The 18,176-nt window shown below is 32.2% G+C and overlaps 1 protein-coding gene across 4 annotated transcripts in view; it reads right to left on the bottom strand.

Moving 5' to 3' along the window:
* PIGU (phosphatidylinositol glycan anchor biosynthesis class U) overlaps nt 1-18,176 on the bottom strand; it is a 142,893-nt gene that overhangs the window by 35,110 nt on the left and 89,607 nt on the right. For all 4 annotated transcript variants that reach the window (XM_074292451.1, XM_074292448.1, XM_074292450.1 and 1 more), the window contains 2 exons: nt 9,987-10,084; nt 7,677-7,831 (listed from right to left, as the gene is read on the bottom strand). In XM_074292451.1, coding sequence (XP_074148552.1) covers nt 7,677-7,831; nt 9,987-10,084 — 253 coding nt within the window. The remainder of the gene's footprint in view (nt 1-7,676; nt 7,832-9,986; nt 10,085-18,176) is intronic.

Genomic DNA, 18,176 nt, shown 5'->3' on the forward strand with positions numbered 1-18,176 from the left:
TAAATGACTTGCTCAGGGTCACACAGCTAGGAAGTGTTAAGTGTGGGAGATCACATTTGAACTCCTCCTGAATTCAGGGCTGGTGCTCTACCCACTGCACCACCTAGCTGCCCCCAGCAAGCATTATATGTAATGGGGATAAGCTAAAAGCATTCCCAATAAGAACAGGAGTAAAATTAGGATACCCATCATTATTACTTATATAAGAAAGTTAGCTTTAGCAATAAGAAAAAAAAAAGAAATTGAAGGAATTAAGATAGACAATGGGGAAATAAAACTCATTTTTTATAGATGATATAATGGTATACTTAGAGAATCCTAGAGAATCTTTTAAAAAATTATTTGAAATAATTAACATTAACAAAATCATAGTATATAAAATAAAACAACATAAATTGTCAACATTTCTATTTATTATCAGCAAGAGATAGAAACAGAAATTTCATTTAAAATAGCTATCGTCAATATAAAATATTTGAGAGTCTATAGGACAAGATAGAGCCAGGAACTATATGAACAAAATTACAAACTAAAGAGTAAATACCATAAGCAGATTAAGAAAACAAGGAATAGTTTGTGTCAGATCTATGGAAAAGAGAACTTATGATCAAATAAGAGTTAAGAGAACATTATGAAATGCACAATGGATAATTTTGATTATATTAAATTAAAAAAAGTTTTATACAAACAACCCCAACATAACCAATATTAGAAGGAAAGCAGAAAGGAAAACATTTTTATAGCAAATGTTTCTGATAAAGGCCTCATTTCTCAAACACAGAGAGAACTGAGTCAAATTTATAAGAATACAAGTCATTTCCCAGTTGATAAATGGTCAAAAAATATAAACAGGCAATTTTTAGATGAAGAAATTAAAGTTATTTATAGTATAATGCTCTAAATCACTCCTGAGTAGAGAAATGCAAATCCCATCTTATATCTATCAGATTGGCTAATATGACATAAAAGGAAAATATAACTATTGGAGAAGATGTGGGAAAATTGGGACACTAATGGATTGCTGGGGGAGTTGTGAACTGATCCAACAATTCTAGAGAGCAATTTGCAACTATGTTTGCCCAAAGGATAATCAAATTGTGTATATCTTTTGATAAAGAAATACCATTATTAGGCCTGTATCTCAAAGAGATCACAAAAAAGGGAAAAGAACCTACATATACAAAAACATCGATGGCAACTCTTTATGATAGCAAAGAATTAGAAATTGAGGAAATATCCATCTATCAAGAAATGGCTGAACAACTTGTGGTATATATATGAATATAATGAAATACTGTTGTTTGATAAGAAATGACGACTAGGAAAATTTCAGAAAAACCTGGAAAGATTTACATTAACTGAGGTTGAATGAAGTGAGCAGAACCAGGAAAACACTACACACAGTAATGGCAACATTGTGTGATGATCAACTTTGAAAAATTTTGCTCTTCTTAGCAATACAATGATCTAAGACAATTCCAAAAAAACTCATGTTGGAAAATGCTATCCACATTCAGAGGAAGAACTATAGAGTATGAGTGAAGATCAAGGCATACTATTTTCACTTTTTTTTTCATGGTTTTTTCTTTTTGTTCTGTTTCTTCTTTTACAATATTTCTAGAGTGGTAATGTTTATATAACTGATCATGTATAACATATATCAGATTGCTTGTGGTCTTGGGGAGAGGGGAAAAGAGGAAGGAGGAAAAATGGAACCCAAAATCTAATAAAAAATAAATGTTGAAAACTATCTTTACATTTAATTGAAAAAAAAAAAGAAAACATTTAAATTCATTAATAATAAGAAAAAGATTCATACTTAAACAACATAGGCATGTCATACCCCAAACCCATCAATATGACAAGAATAATCAAAACTAACAAAATATAATTCTGATGAAGTTGTGAAACAGCAAATACATGTGTTCAGTATTATAACTATTAGTAAAATATTTTAGAAAAGCAATATATATGTAGTAAATGTTACAAAATTGACTATCACTGCCCAACAATTCTATTAAAAATATATCATGATAGCATGAAAAATGTTTCTCTTTATATTTTAAGTAGTTTAACACAGTCATCAAAAATGATTTTTGTAAGCTGTCATTTAAAGCAATTAGTGAAATTATATAATTTATATTATTTAGATGTTTTAGATTTAAAAGTGATACTTTCTTTTATCATTCAGTTTATTATATATCCTTAAAACAAAGTGTTTGTGTGCACATGATTGTGTTTGGATTTAAATCCTTGAATAAATAATATATATATATATTTAAGTATATCATGAAATGTAATGCAATATTATTGTTTTATAAGAAATGATGACCAGGCTGATTTCAGGAAAGCCTGGATTTTCCAATATGAACTGATGCTGAGTGCAATGAACAAAACCAGGAGAACATTGAACACAGTAATAGCAAGATTATGTGATGATCAGTAATGATAGATTTGGCTCTTCTCAGCAATGCAATGATTCAAGATAATTTCAATAAACTCGTGATAGAAAATACCATCCACATTCAGAGAGAACTATGAAGACTGAAAGTGCATTAGAGAATAATACTTTCATCTTTTCTGTTTGTTTGCTTTTTCTTTCTTGTATTTTTCCCCCCTTTGGTATGATTTGTTTTGTACAACCTGACAAATATGTAAATATCTTTAATGAACCTATAATAGATTGCTTGCAATCTTGGGAAGGGAGAAGAAAGGGAAGGAAGGAGGAAGAAAAAATATGAAGCACGAAATCTAATAAAAATGAATGCTAAAAACTATCTTTGCATGTATTTGGAAAATACTGAGGAAAAAAATAATCATGTAAGTATTTTAAATAGGAGCCATTAATATAAGCCTTACTTGCATTGAAATATTGGAACTAGAAGTCACAAAACAACCGAAACACCTAGCAATAGCGAAACAGCTAAATAATTTTTTTTATTAAAGCTTTTTATTTTCAAAACATATGCATGGATAATTTTTCTTTTTTTTCTTATTATTTTTTTTCTTACTAATTTTTATAATTATAACTTTTTTTTGACAGCATAGGCAATTTTTTTCACCATTATCCCTTCTACTCCCTTCTGTTCCAAAATTTCCCCTCCTTCCCTCCACCCTCTCCCCTAGATAGCAGGCATTCCCATACATATTAAATATGTTATAGTATATCCTAGATACAATATATGTATGCAGAACCGAATTTTTGTTGTTGTTATTGCTGTTGCAAAGGAAGAATTGGATTCCGAAGGTAAAAATAACCTGGGAAGAAAAACAAAAAATGCTAACAGTTTACACTCATTTCCCAGTGTTCCTTCTCTGGGTGTAGCTGATTCTGTCCATCACTGAGCAATTGGAACTGGATTAGATCTTCTCTATGTTGAAGATATCCACTTCCATCAGAATACATCCTTATACAATATTGTTGTTGAGGTGTATAATGTTCTCCTAGTTCTGCTCATTTCACTCAGCATTAGTTCATGTAAGTCTCTCCAAGCCTCTCTGTATTCACCCTGCTGGACATTTCATACAGAACAGTAATATTCCATAACATTCATATATCATAATTTATCCATCCATTCTCCAATTGATGGGCATCCATTCATTTTCCAGTTTCTAGCCACTACAAAAAGAGCTGCCACAAACATTTTGGCACATACAGATCCTTTTCCCTTCTTTAGTATTTCCTTGGGATATAAGCCCAGTAGTAGCACTGCTGGATCAAAGGGTATACATAGTTTGATAACTTTTTGGGCATAATTCCAGATTGCTCCCCAGAATGGTTGGATTCTTTCACAACTCCACCAACAATGCATCAGTGTCCCAGTTTTCCCACATCCCCTCCAACATTCATCATTATTTGTTCTTGTCATCTTAGCTAATCTGACAGGTGTGTAGTGGTGTCTTAGAGTTGTCTTAATTTGCATTTCTCTGATCAATAGTGATTTGGAACACTCATATGAATGGAAATAGTTTCAATTTCATTATCTGAAAATTGTCTGTTCATATCCTTTGATCATTTATCAATTGGAGAATGGCTTGATTTCTTTTTTTTTTTTTATTCATTTTTCCAAATTATCCCCTCCCTCCCTCCATTCCCTCCCCCGATGACAGGTAATCCCATACATTTTACATGTGTTACAATATAATCTAGATACAATATATGTGTAAATACCATTTTCTTGTTGCACATTAATTATTAGCTTCCGAAGGTATAAGTAACCTGGGTAGATAGACAGTAGTGCTAACAATTTACATTCGCTTCCCAGTGTTCCTTCTCTGGTTATAGTTATTTCTGTCCATTATTGATCAACTGGAAATGAGTTGGATCTTCTTTATGTTGAAGATTTCCACTTCCATCAGAATACATCTTCATACAGCATTGAAGTGTACAGCGATCTTCTGGTTCTGCTCATTTCACTCAGCATCAGTTGATGTCTCTCCAAGCCTCTCTGTATTCCTCCTGCTGGTCATTTCTTACAGAGCAATAATATTTCATAACCTTCATATACCACAATTTACCCAACCATTCTCCAATTGATGGACATGAATGGCTTGATTTCTTATAAATTAGAGTCAATTCTCTGTATATTTTCGAGATGAGTCCTTTATCAGAACCTTTAACTTAAAAATTTTTTTCCTAATTTGTTACTTCCCTTCTAATCTTGTTCGCATTAGTTTTGTTTGTACAAAAGCTGTTTAATTTAATAATCAAAATTTTCTATTTTGTGATCAATAATGATCTCTAGTTTTCCCTTGGACACAAATTCCTTCCTCCTTCACAGTATGAGAGGTAAACCATCCCATGTTCCTCCAATTTATTTATGATTTCGTTCTTTAAGCCTAAATCATGGACCCATTTTGATCTTATTTTAGTATGTGGTGTTAAGTGTGGGTCCATGCCTAGTTTCTGCCATACTAATTTCCAGTTTTCCCAGCAGTTTTTGTCAAATAATGAATTCTTATCCCAAAAGTTGGGATCTTTGGGTTTGTCAAACACTAGATTGCTATTTTTATTCACTATCTTGTCCTGTGAACCTAACCTATTCCACTGATCAACTAGTCTATTTCTTAGCCAATACCAAATGGTTTTGGTGACTGCTGCTTTATAATATAGTTTTAGATCAGGTACAGCTAGGCTACCTTCATTTGATTTTTTTTCCATTAATTCCCTTGAAATTCTCGAACCTTTTCTTCTTCCATATGAATTTTGTTGTTATTTTTTCTAGGTCATTAAAATAGTTTCTTGGGAGTCTGATTGGTATAGCACTAAATAAATAGATTAGTTCAGGGAGTATTGTCATCTTTATTATATTCGCTCAGCCTATCCAAGAGCACTTAATATTTTTCCAATTATTTAAATCTTACTTTATTTTTGTGGCAAGTGTTTTGTAATTTTGCTCATATAATTCCTGACTTTCCTTTGGTAGGTACATATATATGGATAATTTTTCAACATTGATCCTTGCATAGCTTTTTGTTTCAAATTTTCCACTCCTTCTTCCCACCCCTTCCCCTAGATGGCAAATAATCCAATATATGTTATAAATGTTAAAAATGTTAAATCCAATATATGTAAACATATTTGTACAATTATCTTGCTACACAAGAAAGATCAGATCAAAAAGGAAAGATGAATAAGAAAACAAAATGCAAATGAACAATAAAAAGAGTGAGAATGTTATGATCCACACTCCGTTCACGCAGTCCTCTCTCTAAGTGTAGATGGTTCTCTTTTCATCACAAGATCATTGAAACTGACTTCAATTATCTCATTGTTGGAAAGAGTCATGTCCATCAGAATTGATCATTGTATAATATTGTTGCTGCCATGTACAATGATCTCCTGGTTCTGTTTATTTCACTTAGCATCAGTTCATGTAAGTAATAAATAGTTATATAAAAATGTAATGTAATGCTACAAGTGCAATTAAGTCTGACAAGTATGAGAAATATAAAAGAAACCTAGAAGGATAATTATGAAATAATGTATAGTAAAGAAAAAAAAAGAACAAAGTATACATAATTATTATCATATAAATTTTAAATGGAAACTAACAAAGTGATAAAAGTTGAAAAGAAATGACAGGTTATATTTTATACATTGATTTACTTGAAAGTAAATAATTTCAAAGCAAACTTACTCATTTGGAATGATGGTTGTTTAATATTAAGTTTATAGTTGTCTTTTTTTTTTTTTTAAATCATAGAAAACATGGAGAAGAATTCCAAGTTAGAATAATATTGATCCAATTTCCCAAAAGGGAAGAGAATATTATTTTCAAATTTAAAATTGGTGAGCCTCACTCTGACTCTTGCAAAAGTTTTGGACTATATTTATTAAGCAGATGGCTTGTGAGCATTTGGAAGGGTCAAAAGAATTTACATAGAATTGCTATAGCTTCAAGTGGAAAATGCCATGCCAAACTCAACTCATTTCCTTTTTTTCCTCCCCCCTTTTCTGAGGCTGGGGTTAAGTGACTTGCCCAGGGTCACACAGCTAGGAAGTGTTAGGTGTCTGAGACCAGATTTGAACTCGGGTCCTCCTGAATTCAAGGCTGGTGCTCTATCCACTGTGCCACCTAGCTGCCCCCAACTCATTTCCTTTTTTAATAAGGTAACAATATTGGAGATTTAGAGGGCAATACTGTATACAGAATAAACTTGGATTTCATAAAAATATTAGACAAAAATGTCCTGTCCTAATATTGAAGATAAGTGGAGAAATATGGTTTTTATGACAGGAGAGCTTGGTGAATTTGGAACTGGTTGAATGAAGAAACTCTCTTAATTGTCTCAATTTGGTCAACAGACCCAACAATCTAGAACTAGGAGATATTTAAATAGAGCTAAAGCAGAATTCTTGCAATCCATTAAAAAATAAAAACCACTCAATTATAGTATGGGTTAGGCTGTAGAGCACAAGCTTAATATGAATTAAAAGTGTAATAATTTCTCTTCTTCCTCCCCCACCCCCAAAGTTAATATGATTATAACAAGAAGAGGTCCTAGAATGATGGAATAGATCATAAACCCAGATGTACTTGATACTTGTCAGATGGCAGCTAGAGTGCTGAGTTTAGTTCTAGGTACCACATATTAAGAAGAAAATTAGAAAACTCAAGTACCTTCAGAAGAAGGCAATCAGAATGATAAAGGGATGAAAGACCTCTGTCATATAAGGATCACTGAGCCAAATAGGAAGTAGCAGACTGTAGTGGAAAAAGAGCAAGATCTAGAATCAGAATACCTATAGGTTCCAGTCTTGGCTCTATAATTGTACAAGGAAAATTGCAGGCAAGTCACTTGATCTCTATGTGAACCTCAGTTTCCACATATGTATTACAGGAATAATAATACTTACATTATTAGTGTCACAAAGATCAAAGAATCAGATAAGCAAAATGAATAACAATTTTATAAAGGGTTTTGGAACCATAAGTTGCTATATAAATGTTGAGTTATTAGTTATTTCAGTATAACATTGATACTAAAACTTATTTAAGCCAATTAGAAGTCCAGAAGTCTCTAGGAATGTCTTAAGAGACTATCTGCCCTCTTATCATTGCTCTATAAAAGATATATTAGACATCTTCATGTGGGCCGTCTCCTGAGATTCCTCTTAGATCACTTAAGCCAATTAGCATTCAATTCATCTCAATGACTCCAGAATAACTTACATGAAGCCATAAACAGAAGGAATGAAATCCCAGGAGCTGAGGAGGAAGAATGAGAGGCAGATGATAACCACCAGACTTCCCACATACATCACAATATATTGTCCTGTGAAGACCCAAAAGGCTTTGCTTTGCAATTTCACAGGAAGGTACTGCCGCTAGGAGAGAGCACAAAGAAAACAATTAGGAGAGACAAAGCCAGAACACACATCTCAGGTCTATCATCAAGCTGTATCTCGGCCTCACAAGCAAATAAGTTTAAAAAAAAAACAAAAAAAAAAACTAACCCACAAAAGAAAAGACAAAATACCTTCTCATTTCACAGCTCTGAATCACCACAGTGAGAACAAAGAGGGAACGAATACTGAACTGGGAATCTTTTTAGTTCACATTTTGCCAATGATTAGCTATGTGACTTCTGGACAGTTATTAAAGTTGTTTCCTTTCTCTGAGTATAACTTTCCTCATGAGTACAATGAACTTAGCTGTAAGGGATCAGCTCCCCAAACTGTGAGGCCACAGATGCTAGTTTTCCACATGAAGTAAATTGAGTTTCCATTAGAAAATGTGAATGTTAGAAATATTCTTCCTGTAAAATGTTAAATATATAAACATGTTTATATTAAAAAAAAAATGCCTGTGTAACATCCTTCCTTTCTATTAGTAAGTAAACTACAAAAGAATCCTAATCTAAAATTCTGTTCACTATACTAAACTATCTTCCCCAAAGTTGAGACAGTCTCTCTATTTTCCTTATTTTGAGAAGAAAAAGGTACAGATCTGGGTAGAGGTCTAATGAGGCTAAGCTTAAGTTTCAATTACAAGGTTTCAAGGCACAGTTAATTTTCTCAAGAATGTTTTCTCATAGAATTTCTCATAAAAAGGACAATTGAGAGAAGAAGGAAAAGATAGAAAAGAGAAAAAAAATTAATTTTGTTAATCTAAAAAAATAAATAAATACAATATTTTTTAAAGGAATATTTTTCTCCCCAATTACAGACTAGAAAAGTAATGTGATTTAAGAAGCTTAAAACTCCAAATGATCTTTATTATTAATGGTAGAGGCTACCAACATAATAACAGCAAAAATCTAACAATTATCCAGTACTTTCCAAGTAATCTTCTCTCCTTCACTGTACCATTTGTCTCTTTGATATGTGACTGGACTGTTTTCCTAACTCTGGATCTAAATATTTGAAATTTGTTAGACTTAAGAAGGCCCTTCATGATGTCCTAATTAATGTACTCCCTCCTCATTTTATATAAGGCAAGAAAGTAAGAGCCTAAAAGTGCAAGTGGTTTTACCCAAGGTCATAAATCATCAGCAGAGGTAGGAGAACAAAGTTATTTTTATCCCCACCCAGAATTTTGTTCTCTATATTAAACTATTTTCTCCAAAGTTGGAACAGTCTTTTTGTTTCCTTATTTTGAAAAGAAAAAGGTACTTATCTGGATACAGGCCTAAAGACACTAAGTTTAGGTTTTAATCTCACACATGCAGAATCTCCTACTAAGATGCTTCTAACCTGTAAGATGAGTTTCCAGGGCAGATTAAATAGTGCTGAGGCTGTGAATGGATTTAAACTCTCCTGAGTGAATTTTAGAAAGTTAATCTTTATTTAACCATCATCATTATAAATATATGTATGAATGCATATATATATATATATATACATATATATATATATACACACACACACACATACACACACATATATGTGCATATATTAACACTCACTATTAATAGAAATTATTTATACAAAGTTGAGTGCTCACTCCTAAATTTCTCAACATTCTAAATAATCAGATGTTATCCAACAATAATTACTATAATAGTCTAAATTTCACTTGTTTACAAAGCACTTTCTTTACATATTCCTATAAGTCATGTAGAACAAATTTTATAAAAGAAGAAAAAAAAGGTTCAAATAGAGGGAGTGATTTGTCCAGGATAACCCAACCAGTAGATGACAGAGCAGGGTCTTAAATTCAGGTCTTCTGGCTCCATGTTGATAATCTGGTACTGCATCCTTACTGCTTGATCTTATGTGTACATAGGTGTTTGCATATGATCTTCCCCATCAGATCCAGAAGCTCCTTAAGAGTTCTTAGTACAGTGCCTAGCACATAAGAATCTCTTAATAAATGCATGTTAATTTAATTTGACTCAAACTGGCTTTATATGACATATAGCATATGATCATAATCTTAGAAAAATCATGAGGAGCATCAAATTTTGCCAGAAGGACTTAAGTACAGACATAATTACATTTATATTGAGCAATTTTAACTTTTAGCCAGTCAAGAATTTACCTGGAGAAGATACAGCAGCCCTGGTACAAACAAGGTGATGGGATACAGAGACTGGTACGTTGCTAAGGCCAGAAAAATGGCACTAAGAAAGGCACTACCTGTGAGAAGGAAATAAATGTGGTGAGTGATCCACCCTTACAAATTATGATTAAACTCAGTAATTATTTCTTAGTATGGAACTTCCCGTTATTGTTCAAATCATCAGCTACCAAATAAGTTGCTTTTTATCAACAAGTAATTTTTCAAATATAGAGAGAATTAAGGTGTTTGGTTTCAGATACAAGAGAAAAAAAGATAAACCTATATTTGTCCCCTTTAATAGTACAAGATCATACAGGTACACTCCTTGTGAAACTTGTTAAAGGAAAATAAAATGTTGATAGTCCCATAAATTTCAACTCACTGATGTATGTTAAAAAGAGACTTATGAACTATTAACTTCTTATTGTTACATATTTAACAAAAAATAAGCAATCAAAATAAGTAACAGATGCAGAAAACCTCTAGCATTTAGAAAGGCAGTGAAAAAATGAATTAATAAATAAGATACAAGCTAAGAAAATGATTTTCTTCTTTGTCCCCTTCTAGATCAGTTTGAAATTCTTTTTTTTTCTTTCCTTCTCTCTCATGTAGTTCAATCAATCAACAAGCACTTTTAAAGCACCTACTGTAGGGTGTCAGGCACTATGCTAAACACAGAGAATATGAAGATAAAAATGGAAAGTTGGTGCTGTCAAGGTCCTTACAGTGAGACAGGTGAGATAACACATACATAAATCTGTCATATTCATAACCTGACATTTGACTGGTAAGGCAGATAGATATATATAGATATAGATATATATATACACATACACACTAAAATAGAGATATGTTTACTTATACAAAATAAAAAGAAGGTTAATTTAGGGGAAAGGGGAGAGCCCTGACAGTTGGTAGTGATGAGAAAAAGTTTCTTATATAAGCTGATCCCTGAGCAGAGTTTTGGAGGAAATAAGAGAGCCTAAGAAGATGAGATAGGCACAAACTGATGCTGAGCAAAACAAGCAGAACCAGGAATATATTGTGCACAATAACAGCAAGAATGTGCGATATCAATTATGAAAGACTTGGTTCTTCTCACTGGTTTAGTGATCCAAAGCAATCCCAATAAGATTTTGGACAGAAAATGCCATCTGCATCCAGAAAAAGACCTATGGAGACTGGAATGTAAATCAACCTATGTTATATTCACTTCTTTTCTCTGTTGTTGTTGTTGTTTTCTTTCCCATGGTTTTTCTCTTTTGCTCTGATTTTTCTCTCCCAACATGATTCATAAAACAATGTGTATTAAAAATAAATTTAATAGAAAAAAAATAAGATGAGATAGGTGTGCACTCCTAGCACAGGAAATGCCAATGCAAAGGGAAAGAGACAGGAAAGGGAATGCCATGCAAGCAGATCATCAAGACCAGTTTAGCTAGTCTGCAGAGTATAGGAAGTAGCATAATATATAATAGCAAGTTAGAGTCAGGATGGAAAGAACTTCAAAAGCCAAACAAAGAAATTTATGTTGGATCCTAGAGGCAACGGGGAGCCAACAGAGATTATCAAGCAGCAAAGTGACATGATCACACCCATGTTTTAGGAAAATAAGAATAGAGTAGGGAGGGAAGAAGTTAAGAGGAAAACTGGATTAATACATAGCCAAGGAATGAACTGAAAAGGATCTACACTAGTGTGGTGCCTATATAAGCAGAGAGATGGAGAAGAGTGTGATATATGTTATGAAAGTAGTAATGATTAAGATGAACAAATAATTAGATATAAGGGATGAATAAGGAATCAAGGATAATGCCAAGGATATGAACCTGGATGACTGGAAGGAGAGAGGTACACTCAAAAGAAATTTGAAAATTCAAAAGAAGAATTTGGAAGGAAAGAACAAGAATTTAGTTTGACAGACCAGCAGTCTATAACAGTTTTTCTATCAAATTTTATTGAATAGTATTTCCATTTGCCAGTGTTTTTTAACATGGGATTTTCAAGCTAACTAACCATTCTGAGTTTTAATTCTTATGTTCCTTTATGATTAATTTCACTACGCTATTTTAGTATGGAAATAATCCAATAGATTCTTTTTTTTTTTCAATTGATCTGGTTTACAATTAATTGGTTTTGTCCTGTAACTGCACAAATTATTATTTCTTGTTCCTGAACTTAATAAGTGGTCTATAATGAATCAAGTTAGAAATGCAATTCTCCTGTTAATTATTCTTATATTCATGTGTCAAGGAAATAAATCTATTACTCTTAAAAGATGCAAGTAGACACACCAGAATTTTGTCTCTAGTATCTTTACAAAACCAAGCTATGCTTCAATTATGTCTGTTTTGGTATCCAAAAGTCTAATTTGCTATCTCTATCCTTGAAGATATAGTTGGGCTCAAACAATGAATATTTCTTAGTCACAGGAAGGAAGGAAGGGAGTTGTTGCTAGCCCTCACATCCAATTTTCATCCACTCATATTTACTTCCAATTATAATGTTAGCCTTCCCAATTTCTACACTTATCAGAACTATAAGAGAATTGTTCCCCTCATGAAGGATCTTAGCTTTGCTCTAGGATCTGAGATTCTATTAATTAGTAAATTCACACTTTTGTAATAAACTGAATGTACTCAGATTGTTATGCCTTAGTTTACCTTAATTTTAAGTGCAATAGGACCAAGGAATTTTCATAATTATTTGATGATACATTTTAAGCTCTGGGAGTGCTAGTCCCCCTTATCAGTTTTCATTTTTATAGTAATACTTCTGCCTCACTTTTTAATATATGGATTTTATTACAGCTTAATCTAATTCTACTCATCTAATAACATTTTGACTGGCATCATGTCAAATTGTAAGATTAGCTAGAACAGTGCTGCCATTTTCCCATTTATATGTCACTGTCACGATGAAAACTAGCCTTCCAATTATTTAGTTATTCCTTGATTTATCTCAATCATCTTCACATTATTTTAATTTATATTCTTGTATATCTTGATAAAGACCAACTATTTGATCTAATTTATTGTTACAATAAAGAGTATTTCTCTATCAGATTCAGTTGATTTTTAGTGGAGATATGTCAAAAATGAGGAAGAGGCTGGGCAGGGGGATGGAAGGAAGGGAAAGAAACAGAACAGAATGCTGCATATGCAACATATGCAATGTGATCATTTTGTCAGTTTTGCTTAAATGTTTTTCTTTATTACATGGGAAAGTTAAATGGGGAGGAATATATCAAAGAATGACTAGCCTATAAAAAACAAATGTTATCAATGAGACATTTCTGCAGAAAAAAGACATGGAAAAAAATGGGGGACTACTAAGACAAAGTACTGGATATTGTTCAGAGATGGTCTCTATCAAATTTGTTTATTTTTCTTTATCAAAAGGGAGCGTTCAATCTGAAGGAAGTATAAGAAATGAAAGTAAAATAAAGATGGAAGGTATGAATAAACTCAGAAGCGGTAAACTGGTCTAACCATTCTGGGAAATAATTTGGAATTATGCTAAGAATAACTAAAATGTCCCTATCTTTAATCCATAAAGCTTAATAAATTTTATACATACATACATACACACACACACACACACACATATATATATATATAATATCCCAAGAAGATCAAAGAGAAAAGTATACATCAAAAATATACATACAAAATAATAACAGTAGTGCTTTTTGTTGTAACAAAAAATGGAAACAAAACTTATGACCACTTATTAGGGAATACTTAAATTAATTGTAGCCCATTAATATAATGGAATATACCATAAGAAAAACTATGAAGTATAGAGAGAAACACAGGAAGATTTATAAAACCAGATACAAAATTAAGTAAAGCAGAACCAGGAAAGCAATATATATAATGACTACATCAATATAAATAAACTACATCAATATAAACAACAATCCAAACTAAATACCATGAAATTATAGTGACCAAGCTTGACTCCAAAGAAGAAATAAAATAAGACAGCCCTGTTTGCAGAAATGAGAAACTATGGGAATGTATAGCTCTTTCAATGTACTGGTTACTTCTACTGAATTTTTTCTTTCTTCTTTTTAAATTTTTGTTCTTTGAAAGAGGAAAGGGATCTGGGAGATGACTATGAACCACTACATAGAATTCCCAATACCCCTATTTTTGTCTGCCTGCATTTTTGATTTCCTTCACAGGCTAATTGTACACTATTTCAAAATCCGATTCTTTTTGTATAGCAAGATAACTGTTTGGACATGTATACATATATTGTATTTAATTTATACTTTAATATATATAATATGTATTGCTCAACCTGCTATCTGGGGAAGGAGGGGAAAAATTGGAACAAAAGGCTTGGCAATTGTCAGTGCTGTAAAATTACCCATGCAAATATCTTTTAAATAAAAAGCTATAATGATAAAATAAAAAAATAAAAAAAGAGGAAAAAGAGAAGGATATGCTGGAAAAAGTTGATGATGATGAAAAATGAAACGGCATTAAATATTTTCTAAGCATACATGATAATTATAACAAAGAAAATGGAAAGGAAAATAAGAAAATAAAACTGAATGCTGTGTAACTATAATGATCAAGCTGAATCTGGAAAAAGAGATGAGAAAAAATATCCCTCTCCTTCCATAAGAGGTGAGAACTTATGAATGTGGAAGGTTGCAGATAATATCAGATATGGCTCATGTTTCAGCTGATTTGTCTTTTTTTTTTTTTTTTCTGATTTTTATTAAGTCATTTTTTTCTTTGTTACAAGGTTTAAAGGCTTGATGCTTGATGATGTTTATTTGGGAATGAATGAGATATAAAAACAAAAGAAACCAATAATATTTAGGGAGGATGGAAGGCTGAGAGAAAACTTTTAATACAAGGTTTTGCAAAAGCTTGCAATAGCTTAAAATTATATACTAATGCTTTTGGAACCATGCATTAGTAATAATGCCAGACATTTTATGGTATTTTAAGGTTTGCAAAGTCCTTTTTTAAATCACCATTGAGAAATATATAGTATAATTATTATTATCCTCACTTTTTCTAGAAATGAGGAAGCTAAGATTTTAAAAAACTAAATGACTTGCCTATGATTATACAGCTAGCTAGCAGGTATCTAAGGTATTCTTTGAAACATTATCTTCTGACTGAAGGTCAATATTCTACTATAGATATATGTCTTTGAATATTATTATGATCCTATGATAAAATTTTAAAATTAAAAATTTTTAAAATCAATTACATATAAACAAAAATTTTTAACATTTGTCTTTTAAAATTCTCAGTTCCAAATACCTGAGCAGTCATAGAAAATATTTCTATATTAGCCATATTTTAAAAGAAAACAATAAAAAAACTAAGAATAAAGAAAGTTTTTAAAGTATTCCTAATATCATAGCAACGGTTTAAATTTCTTAAGACTAATGTTGAATTACAGCCCTTTTTGGAAACTGCAAGAATCCAATAAATTCATATATTTTAAAAATTAAAATGAATTAATTTAAATTATTTCATAAAGTTAATTTGTTATTTTTGAAACAATCACCAATTTTCAGAAGCTAGCTTCACTTAGTAGTTGATAATCCATAAAAACTAATATTTATTCCTATAAATCACCACCAAGAACCAATAAAACTGATAAATGCCCTTTAAAATAACAAATTAAATCAAATATTTGGTCATTAGACATACAAGACACCTGTTCAATGATAACCTAATTGAGGTTTTGTCAATATGTAGAATTATTTACATAACTAACTAGTACTTGTGCTCTTGAGCCCAAAATATCCAATATGGAGCAGTTTATTATCAATCATGCAAACCCAAACTGCTGACAAATAGGATCTATCTTTTAAGATTTAATGAATAATTTCCTCAATTAGTAACCAAAAAAGCCATTATTTCATTGTTAAAAGAGATAGATAGACACTTCCGTAGTCTTTCCATTAATTTTGTTTGTTTCTCAGGAGATTTTCCCCCCAGACATAAATAGAAATTTATGGGATAGATAGTAGAACAAAAAAATTTACAAAGTGAAAGTATGTGAAACCTTAGGAGGAAGAAAAGATTTCTTAATTACAGAAGACAAAAGAACTTTTGAATAATTCAGTCTTTGAGGTAACAGAGTTTACAGCATATGTAAACCAAAAACTGAACCAATTTTGATGAGGGAACTGTTAGAAAATCGAGGGTAGAGGATATAGATGGCAACTGAAATGGCAAAAGATTAAAGACAAAATCATTGTGGATTGAAATAGTCTTCCCTTTGTTAACTAGTCTGTTACAATGTCATGAATCCATGATAACCAATAAATATAACAATAAAGTGTTCTCTTCTAACCAAGTCAATGATTACCACCAGAGGCCACCATATTTATGTGCATGAGCATGAGCCAGGGACCATCTCATATCAGCAATAGAATAAGCAGGAGATAAGCTCCCAGACAATACTCCTGAAAGGATACACTGATTATCAGTCAATCAACAAACATTTATTAAGCGCTTACTATGTGCCAGACACTGTGCTAGGAACTGGAGATATAAAGACAAAAAGATGAAACAATCTCTGCTCTCAAAGAACTCATAGTCACTATCAGGTCTATGGCACCTTGGAATGTTTTTAAAAGCAAAAAATTAAATACATAAGATTATAAAATAAATCAATTATAATATTGAAACAGTTATCAAAATTAAAATTTAAAAATTCACAGATCCCAAATTAAGAATCCCTGTCCAACAGGAAATCACTGGAATTTATTGAGTAGAGGAGTGTTATGGTCAGAACTGTGCAAAAGATGCCACAATATCTATCTAGAGTTTTGCAGAAAATATTAAAACAATCAAAGTTAGGGAAAACTAGCAGGAAAGAATCAACTTCTCAGTGGAGAAGTTGGGAAAAAAAAACCTATGGAAAAAGAAAACCAGCTCTGTGTTTGGGGAGGGGGAGAGGGGAGAGAAGCCGCATACACACACGCACGTGCAAGTGCACATTTGCTTAGGACAGGCGGCTTAGAATCAGGGCCTTCAAATTCCAATTTGAATATTTAAAAAAAAAAATTTAGTCTGTTTTTGCCCTGGGATAAACAGAGGAAATAAAAAAAATATATATTTTTTACTCTACTCAAAGGCACATCTATAAGGATTTGTCTCAGGAAAAATGTCTTTTCTTGACCTTATGACAGACTAAATGGTCAAATATTATAGAATGAACTGGCAGAGTAGAGCCTGTACCATTTTATCTTAAGTACTTCTCCTGGGTTATGTAATTCTCCCTTCATGTATATAATGCATGTAGAGACAGTTAAAGAAAGGCAGCAGACTCAAAACACCCAAAAATTTGAAACCATATCAGAAAGTATTACCTTCTGAAATGAAAACTGAGAATAATCAACTGAACAGATAGTATTAGAGAACAGCAGACATCTTCCAAAGAAGAAACTCACTCAAAATGATTTGTGTTGACGAGAAGATTAGAGTGGTGCCTAATCAGTGAGGGAGGCCACGGGAGTTCCATGTACTTGATGATTTGCTAATGGTCCATGAAAGTTGAGGTCTGATTCAGAGAAACATGGGAAGATGCATGTGAACTGATACAAAGCAAAAAAATAAAATAAAATCAGGAGAACAATATATATAACGACAAAAGGCAGATGAACTAAGATTAAGTGCAATGATCAATTTTTTTACTGGAAAAGAAATGACAAAATATATTTCTCTTTATTTGACATGGAGGTGAAGGATTATGGGAATAAAATGTTGCATATGTTGTGAGACAGTCATTCTGTCAGTTGCTTTTTAAAAAATTTTTCTTTGTTACAAAGAAAGGCTATGGAATGGGGATATATAGGAAATGACTAAAATGAAAAATTATAAACTAAAACTTTTTTTAAGGGTCTAAAAATGAGATGTATTGAATAGAAACAGGTTGTACAGGTAGACCATTAGGAAAACTACTACTAGAATTTGTTGCTGATGGTACAAAATTCCCTAGCCTTTGTGAGAATGGGAACAATCTAGCTAAGGAAAGAGGTTGAGAAGCAGGTGTGGTCGGTTTCAGGACAGGTGTTATGTGGGCATACACAGTGTATGTGGGAGTTAGGTAGATGTATGGGGGGAGAGGGAGAGGGAGAGGGAGAGGGAGAGGGAGAGGGAGAGGGAAAGGGAGAGGGAGAGG

The sequence above is a fragment of the Sminthopsis crassicaudata genome, chromosome 2, assembly GCF_048593235.1.
Source record: "Sminthopsis crassicaudata isolate SCR6 chromosome 2, ASM4859323v1, whole genome shotgun sequence".
NCBI lineage: Eukaryota > Metazoa > Chordata > Mammalia > Dasyuromorphia > Dasyuridae > Sminthopsis > Sminthopsis crassicaudata.